This window comes from Chelonoidis abingdonii, chromosome 5 (assembly GCF_003597395.2).
Source record: "Chelonoidis abingdonii isolate Lonesome George chromosome 5, CheloAbing_2.0, whole genome shotgun sequence".
Taxonomy (NCBI): Eukaryota; Metazoa; Chordata; order Testudines; family Testudinidae; genus Chelonoidis; species Chelonoidis abingdonii.
In genome coordinates, this window is record NC_133773.1 from 72,046,072 (window position 1) to 72,066,058 (window position 19,987).

A 19,987-nucleotide genomic window follows, 5' to 3' on the forward strand; every position below is an offset into this window, starting at 1 on the left:
CTCTGGAATGGTGGCCGAAGCATGAAGGGGCATATGAATGTTTAGCATATCTGGCAAGTAAATTCCTTGCAGTGCTGGCTACAAAAGTGCCATGTAAATTCCTGTTCTCATTTTCAGTTGACATTGTAAATAAGAAGCAGGCAGCGTTATGTCCTGTAAATGTAAACAAACTTGTTTGTCTTAGCGATTGGCTGAACAAGTAATAGGAATGAGTGGACTTGTAGGCTCTGCAGTTTTACACTGTTTTGTTTTTGAGTGTAGTCGTAACAAAAAAATAAATCTATATTTTATGTTGCACTTTCATGATAAAGAGATTGCACTACAGTGCTTGTATGAAGTGAATTGAAAATACTATTTCTTTTGTTTTATCATTTTTACAGTGCAAATATTTGCAAGCAAAAATATACAATTTGATTGCAATTACAACATAGAATACAAAATATATGAAAATGTAGAACATTCAAAATATTTAAAAAATTGGTATTCTATTATTTACCCATGCAATTAAAACTGTGATTAAATTTTTTGAGTTAATCGCATGAGTTAACTGTGATTAATTGACAGCCCTAATAAATATAGATACTGAGTCACAAATAACTCCAGTTGCTTCCTATGGGCCTGATCCCCAAATGACCACCCACACTGGGAGTCATGTGTGTTCAGCACCACTCAGTCCTAAAGTGAGCATAAATGCCACATCTATTTGATACCAATAAATCAATGGCTCACATTTGGCATGTCCAGTCACACATTGTGGTGTCATTAGACCCATCACTGGCAATCTGTAGGGGTATATTAAGTCTCTCAAAAAATAATATTGCATTGGTATCAAAGGTTTCATATTCTTATTGGTTAACCTATGCATTGCTAATTAAACCGTTAAAACCCTAGAAAAGTGTGAGAATAAAAGCAGTCAAGAGAAGGTAATTTATTTGACCTGATCTGATGTGTACACACAAATGATAAAATAGACTGGGCAGAATCAAATTACTGCAGTCCAGACAGCTCCTTTCATGGAATGAGGGGAGATGGGGTTCACGGACCTCAGAGTTTTAACCCCTATACTGCTATTAAAGCTAAAAGCCAATGTACTCAATACTTGCATGCTTCAATAGAGTTGTCAGCAATTATACAAGCATTGAGGATAGCGTTCAGCCCCTGCACATTAAAAGGTATCTTCCCCCCCGCCTCACACCTTTTCACATGCTTTTTTGCTTAACTCATTTCATCCTGATTTTGTATCTAGTATTGGGTATGTGTGTTTGGCTTTGGGAAGGTCAGCTATGATTAATTTCCCTTAACTGAATTGCATTTTGCACTTAAAGAGAGAGTAAACCTTGTGCTATGTAAGTAATAGGTAAAACACAATCATCTCAACCTCACAGAATATATCTCATCCTGCGTTAAGGGAACAAGTGAGGACAGGTACTCACCATAGGCTGTTATTTAGAAAATATGCAAAGATAGAACAAAAGCAATTTTAGTTTGAGTTATAGAAACACTATTAACAATGGACAATAATAATGCCATGGAGATGAGCTTGAAGGCTGAGAGTTTCAAGAACTTATGGGACTTAGGTACTGAATTCCCACTGAATTTGAATGGGAATTGGATGCCTCACTCCCTTCAACCTCTTTCAAAATCCCAAGAGAACACAGTCTACATGGAGCTGAGAATACTGGTGGCAATATTATAGGTATCAATCTTTTAATCAAATCAGTCATCTCTACCTTCCTGGAATTATACAAAATGTCTTAATCTGAACCATTCAATTTCCCATATGATTATACCTTTGGTTATACTGCCCTCAAGCGGCAAAAAAGAAACCCCTTCATTGAATATAGTTTATTGTATTGAATAATTTATCTATCAGCTGCCTAACACATTTCCTGTGTATTTTTTCCCCAAGTGTGGAGGCAAGCCTGTCCACTGATCTCCTGCTGCAGCTCCTGGCAGAAGAGTACAAGCTAGTCTGAAAAGTACAGTGCATGATTTCTACCTGAAGATCTTGTTGAAGGAACATGAATGGCACTACGCTTCCAAAAGCTAAGAAAAGTCCAGAGCACTGCAGCTACCTGTTTTTATGAGTCAGGCAAGGAGGTAAGAATAAGGACTGGATAAACTGTGACTAGAAGAATCAGGGTGAGCTTGTAGTTATGGAAAAAGAGATCTAATACAACATAGCCTGTCTCACTGAGCCTCATGTTGAGCCCACACCCCCAAGAGCCAACCACGGGTTACATAGGGCTCCAGTGACAACCCTATCCTACCAAAGAACCAGAGTATAAATAGCATACTAGGCCCTCTGTCACTGGAGGACATGCAGTGAGGAGATGCAGAAGGAATCTAACTTTGAGGATTGAGACATGCAAGAGTGTTAATTTGGAAAATGAAGGGGAAATTAAGAACTGACTGGAATAAGCAATAAAACTATTATTAGTCACATTGCCTAAAACGATGTATAACTAGACGTTCTGACATATGTAAGAGCACCACTACATCCACCAGTAGGAAAAATGTAACCTGAAACTTTGTTCAAAGTAACATAAAACACCACCCTATTGCTAATAAACCAACCAATTAGAAAAAGGTCCCATAATTTCCTGAAACAATGATAATAATTAGGGCTGTAGGGCTCACTCAAAACAAGTTATTTTTAGCCACTGGAAGAAAATGCGAGTTGGGCTGACAGTCACATGTCACATAACCCAATTTTCTTGCAAGATACTAAGGACAAGGTATAGATCGCAGACAGTTTACTGACTCTTCTGCCAGACTGGTAAAAAGGCAGCTATGGATCAACATGCTTTGGCTTCATATTTTGGAAATATTTGTTTTTAGTTTTAATAGTTTTAAATATCAAACTATTTTTTTTTTCAGTCACTGAGAGGACATAGTACCATTTACACACTTTTCTGTCAAATTCTGTCTTGTAAATTAAGTCCCCGTGGAAAATGTGGAAAGGGTCACAGCTATACTGCTAATTTCAGTTCAGATTTACAATACTGTCATAAGTGACAAAGAGTCCTGTGGCACCCTAGAGACTAACAGATGTATTGGAGCATAAGCTTTCATGGGTGAATATCCACTTCGTCAAATGCATGTAGCGGAAATTTCCAAAGGCAGGTATAAATATGCAAGAAAGAATCAGTCTAGAAATAACGAGGTTAGTTCAATCAGGGAGGATGAGGCCCTCTTCTAGCAGTTCAGGTACGAACACCATGGGTGGAGAAACTGCTTTTGTAGTTCGCTAGCCATTCACAGTCTTTGTTTAATCCTGAGCTGATGGTGTCAAATTTGCAGATGAACTGAAGCTCAGCAGTTTCTCTTTGAAGTCTGGTCCTGAAGTTTTTTTGCTGCAGGATGGCCACCTTAAGGTCTGCTATAGTGTGGCCAGGGAGGTTGAAGTGCTCTCCTACAGGTTTTTGTATATTGCCATTCCTAATATCTGATTTGTGTCCATTTATCCTTTTCCGTAGTGACTGTCCAGTTTGGCCGATGTACATAGCAGAGGGCATTGCTGGCACATGATGGCATATATTACATTGGTGGATGTGCAGGTGAATGAACCGGTGATGATGTGCCTGATCTGGTTAGATCCTGTGATGGTGTTGCTGGTGTAAATATGTGGGCAGAGGCAGCATCGAGGTTTGCTGCATGGATTGGTTCCTAAGTAAGAGTTGTTATGGTGCGGTGTGTGGTTGCTGGTGAGAATATGCTTAAGATTGATGGGTTGTCTGTGGGCAAGGACTGGCTTGCCTCCCAAAGCCTGTGAAAGCAAGGGATCGTTCTCCAGGATGGACTGTAGATTACTGATGATGCATTGGAGAGGTTTTAGCTGAGGACTGTAGGTGATGACCAGTGGAGTTCTGCTGGTTTCTTTCTTGGGCTTGTCTTGCAGCAGGAGGCTTCTGGATACACGTCTGGCTCTGTTGTTTCCTTATTTCCTCATGTGCGTATTGTAGTTTTGAGAATGCTTGGTGAAGATCTTGTAGGTGCTGGTCTCTGTTTGAGGGGTTGGAGCAAATGCGGTTGAACCTCAGCGCTTAGCTGTAGATGATGGACTGTGTGGTGTGTCCGGGATGGAAGCTGGAGGCTTGAAGGTAGGCACAGCAGTCAGTGGGTTTTTTATATATGGTGGTGGTAACGTGACCGTCACTTATTTGTACTGTGGTGTCTAGGAAGTGGACCTCCCATGTAGATTGGTCCATGCTGGTGCCACAGGACTCTGTCGCTATTTACAGATCCAGACTAACACAGCTACCCCTCTGATACTTAATACTGTCATAGAATCATTGTACAGAAGTGGCAAGCAATGACCTCAACATGCACTCACAACTGCTACCGATTTCAATGGTAGTTGAATACATATTTGAGAACAGGACTCAAAAACTTGTTTTACACAAGACTAATACTTTTCACTGCACACTATTTCAAGCCCCCAAAGACAGTTCAGTTATGTTGGAGAGCATGAAACTTCCAGCTCCATTGCCTTAGCTGCAAACAAGAAATAAAAGAAACCATTTGCATGTATTAGATAGCACTAAACAAATGTATTGATTAGGAAATATTTGGTAGGAAAATAAAAACAAAAGGTGAGGACCTTCTTCCTAGAGAGGAGTTTACCATTTCATTACACGATACCACTTCTTCTGAAAAGGAACATTTGAAATATTTGGTCAACTATGCAGCCACCACCACTGACCAGTGAACAGGCTCACAAATGTTATAAGTCTTGTTGTGCTATAGGAACCTTCAGAGTGATGCTCCCATTCTATCCCAAATCATAAAATGTGAATGGCATTGAGAAAAAATGTACTTAATTTCAATGTGTGATTTAGTATCATTACCATTTCCTCCCCTCTTCACAGAAGTTATGAAAAAAAGTTCTATGATGCTTCCACCATGCATTTCCTCATTTGGCATCATATATGGAGGCTTTAGTTAACTGACCAATGTACATATTATATTACAATCTTACATTCTAGACTAGAGTTTACTATTTAACTTATACATGATTATCTTACTGTTTTGATTAAAAAGTGCTAACTCATGAAAGCATCATCTTGATTACACACCTCAGAATCTTCATCAGCCAAGTTTATTTCTCTCTCCATTCAAGTCATTTTATAAGTACTGTTGTGGAATTTAAATTACAAGCTGCAAGCCTCCATCTACAACTAGAATATGCCCTGTAATATAGGGAGACTCTAGAAGAAAGATAACAGCTTGTGCAACTTCATCAGGCTCTCCAAATCTTCCAAGAGGAATAGTTTTCTTCAACTGATCTTCTTTCAAATGTGCAGTCATCTCTGTGTGAATAAAGCCTAAGAAAGAAAAAATGTTTGTGACATAAAATGTAAGCAGAACTGATGGGAGTAGCTGTAGAAGTCTGTAAGAAATCCTGGTATAATATAGTGGCTCTATAAGATCCTTGAGTCCTATCCTTATCCAACTCAAAGTAAGTTTTTTCATAAACATAATATAGTTATTTCACTGAGATTCAATCCAATCTCAGCGCAAATACATTTTGCACAAATACACTATTACTCCTGATGGTATTCTGCACCAAAAAATTAAAAATTCTGTGCACCATATTTTAAAATTTTGCTAGTTTTATTTGTCAATAAATAAATGCAGAGCATGGCAGTGGGGAGCACACGCCACTGGCTGCATGAAGGTGAGAGATCACCCTGCAGCCCCCCCCATCACCACTCACCATTGGGACATGGACTCAGTGGTGAGGCTGCACCCTACTCTGACCCAACGCAAGGCCTGGACCTGCCTTAGAAAATCCCTAGAGCTCTGAAAATCACCAGGTGCACCAAGTGTGGGGCAGGCAGGCAGGCTCAACCAGGCAAGATCCAAGTGTGAAGGGGCTCGGTGTGGGGGGATCCAGGTATGGGGTGAGAGGGTTCTGTGTGGGACGATCTCAGTGTGGGGGGGGGCAGGAATCTGGATTCACAGAAGTTTGTTGGGGGGCTTCCAAGTGAAGGTGGTTGGATCTCAGCGGAGGGGTCTGGGTACAGCTAGTTGGGGATCAGTGGCATCAAGGTATGGATGTGGGGCTCATCAGTCTGAGTGTTTGAGTGCAGGGAACTCAGTGTGGGGTGGTCTGGGTGTAGAAGTGGGGGTCCGGAGGCAGGGGGTCTGGGTGCAGAGGATTGAGGTTCAATGGGATGGAGTTCAGATATGGAGTTTTAGGAAGGTTTTGGGTGTACGGGGTGAAGCTTGGCAAGGGTGTCTGGGTATGGGAGATTCAGATGCATGAGGGTTGGGTAGATGGGGGAGCAGCTCCCCCATACAGTGATCCCTCCCCCTGCAACTGAGGAGCTATGGGGGCAGGAAGCAGGGGAGGTTTCTTGGGGTGGGTCTAACACAGCCCCAGCCACTCCCTGCAGGGGAATAAGTCCTGTCCTCTCCTGCCTCCAGCCTAGCTGGACTAGCAGCTGATCCCAGCTCAGGGTAGGAGTCATTGGCTGGGATGTCCCCAGCCCCATGTTGATTTACCTCTCGGACGGCTGCTCCGATATACCTGCACTGATAGGGAGTGGTGCATGACTGCTCTTGCAGCTTCCATATCAGAAAGTCATTTTTCTGTGGGGAAGCAAAGAAATTTCCAGGGGCATGAATTCTGCATCTGTGCAGTATTTCCCCAGAAGTAATATATATGTATTTGTGTACACACCCACACACACACCCCCCCAACATAGCTCAGTGGTTTGAGCATTGGCCTGCTAAACCCAGGGTTGTGAGTTCAATCCTTGAGGGGGGCCACTTAGGGATCTGGGGCAAAAACTGGTCCTGCTAGTGAAGGCAGGGAGCTGGACTCGATGACCTTTCCAGGTCCCTTCCAGTTCTAGGAGACAGGTATATCTCCAATTATTATTAACAGCAATCAACATATATTAGAGGGGTTTGATGTCAGTGGAAACCTGTGATAAATTAACCATATCAGGTTTTTCACAATAAAGAGAGATTTCAGAAGCTGATCCTCAAAAACACGTTATGTATAATGAGACACACTGCCCCATATTCATCATAGTGGTATAATTATGATATGGTTATGACACAATTATGATGCATCTTGTGCAAAATGTGGCATGTGAGGTGTGTACGGAAAGGTTTAATTTGCTGAATATGATTATCCTATTTGTATGCATGTATCATTTTTGTACCTAGAGTTACAAATATTGACTATGTATTTGTATTTCAAATGTGCTTACTCCTGGGTAACACCCAAAGGTTTGTTTGCATTCAGGCAAGCCAGCACATCATGAATGGCCCATCAGCGAAGACAATGGGACAGGGAAAACACTTGTCCTCACCTGGGGACACTTCAACTAGTCTATGAATAATGGCTACTATGCAAGGCATGCAACCATACCATATAATACTGAACTCAATTTTGGTACCTGCATTTTTCCACAAATTGGGCTGGGAACCTGATTTGGAAAAGGGTTCCTGACAGTCAGAGAAATTATGTAAAGGTGGGGAATGACATCGTGACTTGTCTTTACCCCCACACAACTCAACACTTGAAAGAACCTCTCCTGAAGATGAAAGGATTTGAAATGGGGGAGGAGACCCCAAGCTGCAAAGCAGATGCAACTTGTGCCTCAAGAATCTGCAAGCCTGCTTGTATCATAAGTCAGGGTGAGATTTGCTGATTCAAATATTATCTAGTTTGTATAAGACTTAGATTGCGATTTTGTTTGATTTCGGAGGTAACCTGCTTTGATCTGTTTGCTATCACTTAAAAATCTATCTTTCTGTAGTTAGTAAACTTGCTTAAGGTTTTATCTTAACCAGTGTGTTTTTAAGTGAACTGTCAGTGAATCTTGGCTCTGTTAGCAAGGGGTGTTGCATATCTTTCCAACATTGAGGGGGAAGCAGACTAATCTAATGAGCTTGCACTGTACAAAGAGCTACAGGGACACATAGGGATAGTAGAGGGGGTGGCTGAGTGGGGGCACAGAGACATAGGAACGGGAGCAGCGGGCACAGAGCAGTGTTCCCTCTAATTTTTCCCACCCATGTGTGGAATGAATTTTGTTATGTGCACCAATATGGAGGTGATGTGTCACATAACACAAATTAATGTGGCAGGGTGGGCTGAGGAGTTTGGGAAGGGGCTCAGAGCTTGGGGGGGGGGGTGAGGGCTCGAGCTGGGATTGCACACACTGGGGTGGTGCTGAGGGGGTTGGGGTACAGTGGGACTCCCCATGGCTACGGTGGGGACAGAGGACTCCCCCCACCAGTCTTTCCCCAAAAAGCAGCAGTGGGGCTAGAGGTGCTGCTCCCCCGACCACGGCAAGTCCATGGCTGTGCCGGGTCAGGCTCGGGGAGAGGCACTGCAGCAGGTCCAGGGCTTGGGGAGAGGAGGGTATCTGATTAGGGGTAGACGGACATGTGGACAGAAGATGCAAGGACACATGAGGATAGGGGCAGATGCGCCTGACTGAATGGGAGAGGCTAGGAGTCAGCCAGAGTCTGCATGTGAGGGAAACTCCCTAACAATCCTTCCCCAAAAACCCTGGTGGGAAAAGTATGGAACAATACCCAACTACTGTCCAAGTTCACACCCAGGCTCCTTCCCAGTAATTACTTCCTTCTACCTCAGCTCCTCTGTTACCCGACCCCTTCACACACACCCCGAAGCCTTTGCAGTGCTTCTGAGGAGTGCAGCAAATACAGTTCTGCACTGTAGTTTAAATGCATGATTATTCGAAGTTATGTATTAATATGCCTAGTAAGGAATCTATTTGTCAAAAAATGTTTCCTGAATAGTTTTTGTGATCGGTATTGTTACAGACATACTTGCTGACAGGTATTTTGAAATAAATTACCAAAATAATTGAAACTGGTGTGATTATATTGTGTTATTTTGACAAAAAATGTCAAATTTGGCAGAATTTTAAAGTATTGTGCACAGAATTTTTAATTTAGCACATACTGTTTATACTTGTTCATTAGCCCATTCATTTATAAGCTGACCCCCCAAGACGGATAGGTAAAAAATGGCAAAAAAAACCAACCAACCAAACAAAAAAACAACCCACAACTTTATGACCCTTTCATAAGCCAACCCTGTATTTCAGGGGTTGGCAAACTTTGTCTCCCGGCCCACTAGGGTAAGCCACTAGGGGGCCGGGACGTTTTATTTAGGTGAAGCGTTCACAGGCATGAAGCCCCTCAGTTCCCCATGGTCCTGGTTCACCGTTCCCAGCCAACAGGAGCTGCAGGAAGTGGAGCGGGCCGAGGGACATGCTGGCCACCACTTCCCACAGATCCCATTGGCTGGGAACAGCAAACCGCTCCATCCCTGCGAACGCTCCAGGTAAACAAAATAACGATGCATTAAGATATTCAATTCAATAGAACTTAAAATCATCAAGTTTTGGTGTAGACCCCTTGATAAGCCGACCCCAGGTCTTTAATGATTCACTTTTTTACCAACAAAATTCAGCTTACGAATAAGTACATATGGTAATTTAATTTTTGGTGCATAATTGCCTCAGGAGTAATTATCAAAAGGTATAAAAAGTAGAGGTAAAGTGGTCTATTTCACCCTCCCATGAAAACCTCTAAATAAACCCACACAAAGAAGTCTATAAAGATCTTAACTGAAATGAATTTTATAGTTACTATAAAAATTTTATTCAGAACTTCTAGAGAAAACGTGCAGCTGGAAATGTTTTAAACCTTTTGTTTATTTCTTAATGTTGAAACGGCAAATCCCTTTTGTGAAACACCTATTTGCAAATACTTTAGCTAAATGCAAAGCTCTAATATTATTGCTATGTAAATGGTAAAATGTTTTGTGTACGAACTTGGAATCTAATGACTTTACTATTCTAAGAAGCCATTTAGTTTAGCAATTAAGTATAGAATATTTATAATTCTTTTTTCCCCATTAAATTACTCAAAAAGAAACCCAACTCAAGAAAACCTCCTCAAGATTTCAACTATGGTGACAAAGTTAACTAAGACACTGCCAAAGGACTAGACTTAAAACTAATTTTATTTTATTGGAATAGTGAAATGCAATAAATTAAAATATTAATAGTTTCTCTTGTTATTCACCAAAAGGTTAAACTGAGTATTCTTGGAGAAGAAATGGGGCTAAACATCAGAAAATAAACAGTGGGATTTAATTGGGTACAAGATTCTTAACTGGCCAGTCTCAAGACAGCTCCTTAAATGGTTTCTTCTAAGTAAGTGATTTAAATATTTTCTTGGATTTCATGGAATTTACTGAAAATTGCTTACTCTTCCCAATTATAGTATCTTTCCGTTATCAATGGTGGGTGTGTCTTTTTTATACACATAGATATATAAAAAACACACACAAAGAGGATCCACCTGCTTTCGAAATTATTTTGTAAAGAATACAAACATTCTTTGTTTTCTACGGATAGACAGTCTGGTTTCATAATAATTTTGGAAACTAGGGCCTTAGTTTCAGTTTATAAAGAGAAAAAAGTGCCACACCAAAGGCAAGTCCACTCTGAGAGATCTAATCTCTGCTAAAAGCTCTCCAGAGAGAGGCATACTTCCATTACAATCTGTTCTGTAACCGGTTTATTAGCTGGGTTCTGTCACTTGTGTTGCTTTGTTTAATGTTTTCTTTTCCTTTCTTTAACAAAATAGCCAAGATCAATAGCTTGGTTATTTTGCCTGATCTCAATTATGGTGTACCCAAAAGGTATGTAAAGAATCTGACCTTATACCTGGCAATAAGAGAAACAATTAGTAAGAACTGGCTTACTATTTCTAGTTTCTCTAAACATTTGTAGTAATTTATAATACAATTACTTGGCATCTAACAATTTAAAGTTACTCCTTTCTACCCCATACAACTATATAGCCCTTTAAGAAATTGAAAGATCAGTCCCATCAGGAAATACACCTCTACCCCGACATAACGTGATCTGATATAACACAAATTCGGATATAACACGGTAACGCAGTGCTGAGGCAGGGGGGGTGGAGAACACATGGCAACACTGCACACACTGGTGGATCAAAGCAAGTTCGATATAACGCGGTTTCACCTATAACGCGGTAAGATTTTTTGGCTCCTGAGAACAGCGTTATATTGGGATAGAGGTATAGTACAATATGCCCCCTCTCATCCATTTTCTTTTGTCTACTAAGTCTGAAACATTAAGGACAATGCAGATATAGACAGGAATCTCCTATAAAAAAAGAGAAATTCCTCCTTACGAAGCATTTCTTAAATTTCCTTTTCTACACAGGGTTAGTTCACAGAAGCAAAAGGATAAGCAAACAAAATTAAATTAGATATTCAAGAAGGAACACACATTTATTCCCTTAAGCACATTCATATGAAAAATAGGCTGAGTAATAAGATAGACCATCTTTTTTAAGAAAAAACTTTTTCAATAAAAGATTACCATTCTGTTTGGAAACTAGCCTAAAACTTGCTACTTAGTGTTTTCCCATCGGTGTACTTTTATAAATAGTTTCTTACTTTCAGAGTACAATAACCAAATAGTAAGTGTTTCTTTGTTCCAACCTTGCTGATCTATAACTGAAGTAATCACAAACAATGTGCAGAGATTTAGTATCTTAATCGTGAACTAACCTGGAGCAACCATGTTGACTCGAATTTTCTTTCTTGCTACTTCTTTAGCAAGAGAGCGTGAAAATCCAACTAACCCTGCTTTGCTGGCACTGTACACACTCTGACCAGAATTGCCCTTGAGTCCAACAATACTTCCTAAAACAAACAGAAGAGCAAACAGAGGCCAAATGACAGGCTAAATTTAATCTTTTACAACAGCAATGTTGTGGCTTTACTGAAGTCAGAACTTTTAATCACCATCCTTTTAAACAACAGCAATTAGATCTCGATATGCATTTGAGTCCCTATTTGCAAGTTAGAACTAAAAATCTTCCCTCGAATGCATGCCTAACTATTGGAGAGACAGTTAAGATTACAACTAAAGTAATGAAAATATGATTGCTTCCTGAATATTAACTTATCACTGACAGCAAATCTCTCAGCTACCTATGTGCAGTTCATACAAATATGCAACAGAAAATTATAGTACTGGTAAGTCTGTGGCAAAGCTCCCTGAATACCACCCTCCTAGAAAGGAAAAAAAGCCATGCCTTTATTTATTTTGATTTTAATTAAGAATAACACTTGCAATAATTGGCAGAAGTTACAGGAAGATTATAAAAGCATGATGAAATGCAGACTAAAGGTTTTATAAGGACTTTATTTCTCACTGACATGAGCTGTGTTTACATTCAGAGGTTGTTGAAAAAGTTTAAAAAGGAGCAATGTGTTCACAAAAGAAAGGCTAAGAAAATAGTGACTCAGTGAGTTTAAATGAGAAGACACACGTGCATAAAGTTACTTGAATGCATAAGGGTTTGCAGGACTAGGAATAAAAACTAACCACACACACAAAATTCATCATAATTGAAAAAAACATAATACGCCTTCAGTCTTTCATAGTGTGTGTTACTTCTGGATTGCTTTAAAGGGGCACTGTAAATCTGCAACCTAGTCTTTTTTTTAAATTAAAAATATAAAAGATTACACCTGCCTTTGAATCCTCTTCCCAAATGTTATGGTTAAAAAAAAAAAAAAAAACCACACCACACGCACATTTTCCTAATTCTTTAACATATTACCGTTTCACAAACAGAGAAATCTATCAGACTCTCCAGACAAAACCACCAAGGTAACTTTACAGCAAATGCTATGAATAGTGACAGGTAAATACACTGGGGAAAATATCTTAATTTTTCAGTTGTGGGCATCTTTGGTTTTCATCTTACAATTAGCTTCAAATGGGCACAGAGGTCTAATCATTTGAAGTGCATTCCAGGCTTGGAGCATAACAATGAATGCAGAATATTTTCAAAATGACATGTGGAGAATTTTTATTTTTTTTTTATTATGCCTCTCTACAAGTAACTGGACCCAATTACAAAACATTAATTTTAGGACATTATACATTTCCTACAATTGTGTTTCAATTTTGGATTCTTGCTACGTTTTTAGAGGTATGCCTTTTAACATGAAATTTCTAAGACTGTGGCTAAGAAGGTTAATTTTATTTCAGTGACTACATTCACTTGCGTGAGGTTGAGACTCACCTATGTTAACAATAGCACCTCCCTGCTGTTGAAGCATATGTCTTACAGCAGCTTTGCATGTCAACATAGTTCCCAGAAGGTTAGTGTTAATTTGGGATACCATATCTTCAGATGTGGTTCTCAGCAACAAGCCATCCCTGTCACAAAAAACAAAACAAAAACAAAAAAATAAAAACACAAAAACAAAACAAAAAACAAAACAAAACAAAACACACCACACCACACTTGAAAAATCGGTTCAAGTCATCCCTGGTCAAATTCCATTGACCAGAATGAAGTTCTACCATGGAAGAATTGGACCCTACATATACTAGCACTGTTCTTGATAACACTGAAAAATTATGTACAGTAATACGACAAAGCCCTCATCAGCCATTTTGCTGATAGTATATGACAAGCGGTTAAATGTACTAGCTCAGAGGACTGTCAAACAATAAATTTCTAATTAATCAATTTATTTTTGACCATGAAGAGATCGGAAATTATATATATTTGTACTTGAGTTTCACTTCCATCAAAAATAATGTATCTTTGAATACAACAGAAAGACAAGGAGAGTAAAGTAATATGTTTATTGGACCAACTTCCATTGAAGAGAAAGACAAGTTTTCAAACTTACACAGAGCTATTCTTCAGGTCTAGGAAATGGACTTGGAGGATATGTCTTCACTACAGTTAGACACCAAAGCTGACCCATGTCAGCTGACTCAGGCTCGCAGGGTCATAAAATTGTGGTATAGCTGGAGTCTGAACTCTGGGACCCTAGGGAAGGTCCTAAACCTCAGGCTCCATACTAAGCCCTAATGTGTATTTTATTTTTTACAGACCCACAGGGCACCTGCAGGTATTTAATTGCAGTATAGACATATCCTTAGCATCGCAGCTAAAAACACAAGGTGGAACATATTAACTACTTATGCTAAACACCACATATTTCAAGGGACTAGTAAATGAGAAACAGCCCCTTGGCACCTCTCAGTGGTGCCAGTAAAATCCATGTCTTATGGGGGAGGGGGGGGAAGAGACAGGGGCACCAACTAAGGGGGGCACATGACCTCCCCATGTGATTCCTCACCGCCCTGCCTCCAGCCCATGGCTCCCATGCTCTCCCCATCCCTCCCCACATCCATCCCATGTTATTTAGGGGTGGGGGTGTTACAGGGTTCTGTCCTCCTCCTGCTGTGCTGGAGACAGGGCTGGAAGGGGGACAAGGCTGGAGGGGGAGGAGGTACAGTGGCTGGAGGAGCTGCCAGCGTTCTGCTCCTTTCTCCGCTGCTGCCCCTCCCAGTGGGGAAAGGAGAAGAGCTCCCAGCCCCGGAGCTGCATCTCCACCCTTCCTCATACTACAGCAGCAGCACTCCAGAGATAGGCCTGGAGGCAGTACAGTCATCAGAGGAACTGCCAGCTTTCTGCTCCTTTCCCTGCTGCCCCTCCCAGCAGGGAAGTGAGCAGAACCCCCAGCCTCGCTCCTCCAGCCGTCTCCTCTGGCAATGCTGTTGCTGTGTCTTTCTGGTACACCGTACCAGCTATAAACGGCTTGCTAGTATGGTGTACTGGCCTACTTGCACTGCTGGCCCCTCTCAAGTCATGTGGGGGAGGGAAGGGTTAGAGATTGTTGTAATAAGCCATAAATCCAGTGTCTTTATTCAGTCCATGTTTTTTGGTGTCAAGCAAAGTTATGAATTTATGCTCCCAGGCTCATCTTTTGAAAATGTGCAGGTTTCCTTTGAGAATGAGAACTGAGAGGTCATACCTAGAGTAATCACCTTATGAAAATTGTTCACCCACAGGCGATATGGTGTTTTTGTCTTATTTTTGTGAGAGAGTTAATTTGAGAGCATAGTGATTATCTTGTTTCACGTCCACAGTTGTTGTTGTGATATTTAGTACATGTATAAGATCCATGGATCTTGAAAAGTGTGTGCAGAGGATGTTGATCATCATAGCAGTAATTATGTCTAAAGGTTTAGCATCTGTTGTTCTGGCTACAACAACACTGACCACAATACACAGTCTTCAGATACACTTCAATTCATTTTTAAAGCCATTAACAATGTGTTTAATTTTGCAGTTATTCTCTCAGTATATTTAGTACCTTTCAACAAGAATGCATGGCCTACTCTTATTTTCAACATAAAACTAACCTGTTGACTCCAACGGCATTAACCAAGTAATTAACATGACCTAAATTCTTCTCCACCTCCTGAAGTGTATTTTGGACATCTTGTTCCATGGCTACATCACAGCTAAGTGCCATATGACCTGCTGTATTGAAATGAAGTTGCATTAGGGTAACAGTGAATATAAATAGCAAGATAATAGTAAAAACAGATGTTGAACTAGTTCTAACTCAAGAAGTCTGCTCCACCTCAAAGGAGAGTTAAATGAGGACATGTTTCAAGAAGTGCACAGATTAGTTACAACACTTTCTTGTGTTTTGTATTTTTTTGCCCCTTTCAAATTTGGAATCAATGTGGTCTAGAACTGTTTGAGGTCTGGGCTGGCTGGAAGCCAAGAATTGCCAAGTTTTAACACCATTTCTGTAACCAACTCACATGACCATGGACCGCTGCCTTAATCTCAGGTTACCCTATGTGTAAAAGGGTGTCTGTAACAATTACTTATTTACCTTCCTGGTAGGAGTGTTATGAAGATTATATATTTTGGGAAAAAAAGTAAATTGCTGCATGAACTGCTCTTAAATGCAAAATATTGTTATAACATTTTATAACTCTAAAATTCCCGAAAGAATAGATGGTTCTTAAATGCTCTTTGGAATTTACACACTTTTCCTAACTAAAAAAATGGTATTGGAAGATAGATTTCATGGCTTATGTTTCAAAACAGTAATGCACACAACTATGCTAAAAAATAGTTTAAATGCACTTTATAATACAGAAAATTCACTGGACATTCATTTTGAAACTACACAAATTTAAGAACAAAATAGACCATCTTGTTCCCAGGGAAGTTAATGAGAACTTTTCTATTGACAATCATGAGAACAAACCCAGGCCATTATTCACACTATTTCAGATAGTAAATCCTCCATCTTGCTTTGCTATATGTGGCTTAATTCTCAAATAGATGCTCCCGCCTTTTACTTTCACCTGCATTTGTGAATATGCTCAGTTTAGATATATTAATGTATTACTCTACCAGTTACCTAAACAGTGGACAGAGCATGAACAAACAGTAACAAAGCAACATACATACCCCCAAGGTGATTCACAGTAGTTTGAACTACTTCCAGATTTCTAGCAATAATAGCCAAGCGGTATCCTTTCCATGCCAGCAGTTGTGCAACAGCTTTTCCAATTCCTCTGGATCCTCCAAAAATAGCACAAACTTTGGCCATCTCCAAAGAATAATTCACAAACAGCAAATAAGTCTACAATCAACATGACTGGCACCATGTATTTTAGGACCTGATCCTTTATGATGCAAAATATCTTCCATTTCCACTGAAGTCAATGAGAATACAGCACTCTGTCATATCAGATTGCTTCAGTGTTACTGTATTCATACCTAGTTTATTTAACCTTTATCAAACAGCTGAACTAACCACTATTAGCTATGTGTTAAGGCGGAATATCTTCAGTTGAGAAAAAAAGTGTACTAAAATTTCTGAATTACAGATATTCTTCAATTTTGCAGTCAGAATCATGAACTACAAATTAACTATTTTAAGAGTGTAATAAAGTTTGCAAGCAATATAATTATCTTTATAATTATATACCTGCTCAAGTCAGTGCTTATAACTCAGTCTTTTCAAAGCCAACTCAAGAATGAAATGTGATTACTGTATTAGCACTTCTGATATTAAAGCTACTCAGTCTTTTGATCTTGGCCTCAAAACTCATCCCAAGCATCTCTATGACACCATAACACTTGCTGTGTTTACATTGCCACTAAATGAACAGTATTTTGTTAACTGCTTCTGCTTTTAAATAAAAAGCTTGTTTAATCAGTTGAAATGATGCTTGAGCAGGTATGTACCTAATTTCAGGCCAAAACCTTGTGCTTTAGTAAAGACAGAATTAGGGTGCTAGAATTTGTCACTTTGCCATTATAATGTTGCTTCCTGTGGGAGACATGAAGGTAGAAAAAAAGAGGCCTAGTTTCTTTCCTGCTGGTTATGGAAAGAATGCCAAAAAGTTATTTTTTCAGTTAACTGCCATGTTACCTCAAGGGAAATTATGAACATAGGTTTTTAACATGAAAATATTCTGGAACTACACAGACTCCACTTAGCAATTTTATACTATCTCTTGGCAGATTTCTAAATCTGACGATACTCTTTAAGAAAAATAAACCGTCAGTCCACAAACGACCATCACAACTAGCAGTTTCATAGAGTAGCCCAGAAGAGAATCAATAAGATTTTATAGGGTCATTCCCCCTTACTGAATCACTGCAATTTGTCTTTTACCACAAGGTCAAGATTGGTACACCTCTACCCCGATATAACGTGACCCGACAGAACGCGGGTTCACATACAACGCAGTAAACCTCTGACATCCTGCTCTGAGCAGCGTGTTAAGGGTGCCAAGCCAGGCCAGGACCGAGGGGTTCAATAAGCAGCAGAGGGTCTCAGGGGCAGAGAGGGGCTCCCCCTGCCAGGCCTGGGGGCAGGAGCTGTGGGAGGGCACTTTTGGGGACCCCGCAGTCCCAGAGTGGCCTGGGGAATTAGCAAGAGACCAGGAGCAGCCCACTCTGCTTCCCTCACCACAGCCACAGCCATGTCGCTCAGGGGAGGAGCCTTGGGGAAAGGGATCCCCCCTACACTCACCAGCAGCGGGGGAAGCAGAGCAGCCCAGCCCCAGCCAGCTCTACTCTGCCAGCTCCCAGCCATGGTGCTCCACTTCCCACCTCAAGTGAGTGCAGGACCTTTCCCCAGATGCCCCCCAGTGACATGACTGGGGCTAGGGCAAGGAAAGCAGAGCAGGCTGGAGCCACGTCACTCCGCTTCCCGCTGCTGGTGAGTGCGGGGGGGCATCCTTTCCCCAGTCTCACCGCAGTCACCGGTGGCTGGAAGCAGATCACCGCAGCTGGGAGCTGGCGCAGTGGAGCAAACTGGGGCCAGGCTGCTCCGTTTCCCTCCGCTGCCAGTGAGTGCCTGTCGGGGGTGGGGGGAGAGGTAGATAGGGATCAGAGCAGTCAGGGGATGGGGTCGGGGATGGGGTCCTGGGTGTGATTAGGGACGGGGGTCAGGGGACAAGGAACGGGGGGGGGGGAGGGCAAACCAAGTTTGATATAATGGGGTCTCACCTATAACACAGAGAGATTTTTTGTCTCCTGAGGACCGCGTTATATCGGGGTAGCGGTGTAGTCTCACATTTGAGACACTACAGAACCCCCATCTTTCCAGACATTTGTGTTGTATCATAGCACCTTTTACCAAAGGATTTAAAAAATGCTTTATCAATTCTAGGCCATTCTGGAACTACTTACATGAAAAAGGCCTGTTGGACTGGATCCTAGGGAGAAAAATCTCTCTCTGTAGTGAGTGGTACTGAGACTAGTGAAGGGGCAGAGTCTTGCACCTTTTCTACCACTGGGGCCATTTTGGCTTCTGGTCAAAGTTTGACCAGCACTAATAACTGCTCAAACAGGGAGGCTGGATGCAGCAGCTGCTATACACCATTTCACTCCCAGGACACAGTGTCTCAGCCATGCCTTCTCCTTCTAGTGATATTTCCGCATCACTGCTCTCCCACGCCCGCGCGGGGTGACTTGTTCTCCCGAGTTTCACACCTTGGGCATGAACGGGACTGTTAACTCTTCCTGCAAGGAGGCCCACAGGCTTGCAGGGCTCTCCGTGCGCACACCCGCCCTGCAGGGACAGCGTGAGGAGAACAGCACGAGGGCTCGGCCCGCGCACAGCTCCCGGGAGTCGCTTTCAGCCTCGGCTCCAGGTGACTGTAGCGCAGCCTCCCGCGGACCCCCTCCGCCCGCGAGAACTTCACGCGAGCGGCCAGTCTGGCCGGCAGCGCCCCCGGGCGTTCACACCCAGCCCCGCTCCCGCTGCCCCCCGGCTCCGCCCGCCCCTCCCGCCAGCCCCCCCAAGGGGGAGTAGCACTTGGCGAACCCGCCGCGGGGACAGGCTTCAGAGCGGCAACCGGCTCCCTGGGGCGGAGCAAGCGTTGGAGCTTCGTGCTCCCCCGCCTTCCGCTGCAAGCGCCATTGGCCTCGCGCTGTTTCAGGCGCTTGTCACAGTGGCGCAGCTACACTCGGGGTTCAGCAGTAGCCAGTTACCATGGAAACCACGCCGAGTTCTGTAGCACTCGTCTGCGTTCCTCCCCCTACCTCGCTCGCGCAGCCCTTCCTTGGTTGTGGCGCCCGGGCGGAGACTGGACCGCCGCTCATAAAACGCTATGCAGATCCTGCCAGACTACCGGTCCCGGCATGCAATGCGGCCAGGCTGCTCGGGCTGCGGGCATTATTAGGCAGCAGTGCATGCTGGAACTTGTAGTAGGAGTGCCCAGGTGAAGCTCCGGCTGCTGCTGCGCGCGGCTCACAGACCGAAGACAGCCTTGCTGCGCAGCGTCTTTGCGTTGGACTAGGAATAATCTTCCAGTAATTAACCACCACCCAAAGCCTCACGGCAGCCCCCCCAGACAACAGGCACCTTGCCGCAGCTGCCATCTCACAAACCAGGCTTCCTCAGTTTTATCACGTGGCGATAAAGCCCCAGTTCCTGGAGTCACAGCAGGTGGTTTTAGGGAATCACAAATTGAATATGAGTCAATAGCATGATGCGGCTGTGAAAACCGCAGCGATTCTGGCCTCTCACTGTCCCTTCAAGCCCTCCATTTCTATGATTAAAATGAAAAAGATTCTCATA

General features: G+C 42.2%; 1 protein-coding gene across 2 annotated transcripts; it reads right to left on the minus strand.

The window, feature by feature from the left end:
• Positions 1-4,538: 4,538 nt before the first annotated feature.
• CBR4 (carbonyl reductase 4) lies at positions 4,539-19,555 on the minus strand. Of its 2 annotated transcripts, none has more exons than XM_075066370.1 (6): positions 19,450-19,555; positions 16,357-16,498; positions 15,285-15,402; positions 13,141-13,277; positions 11,612-11,746; positions 4,539-5,327 (listed from the first exon to the last, which is right to left on the minus strand). In XM_075066370.1, the coding sequence occupies exons 1-6, from the start codon at positions 19,507-19,509 to the stop codon at positions 5,149-5,151; spliced, it is 771 nt and encodes a 256-aa protein (XP_074922471.1). In that variant the 5' UTR covers positions 19,510-19,555; the 3' UTR covers positions 4,539-5,148. The 2 variants fall into 2 exon arrangements, with proteins under 2 accessions (XP_074922471.1, XP_032659561.1); XM_032803670.2 differs by lacking the exon at positions 19,450-19,555 and adding an exon at positions 18,595-18,845 and having other exon boundaries at positions 15,285-15,405.
• Between the last annotated feature and the right edge of the window lie 432 nt (positions 19,556-19,987).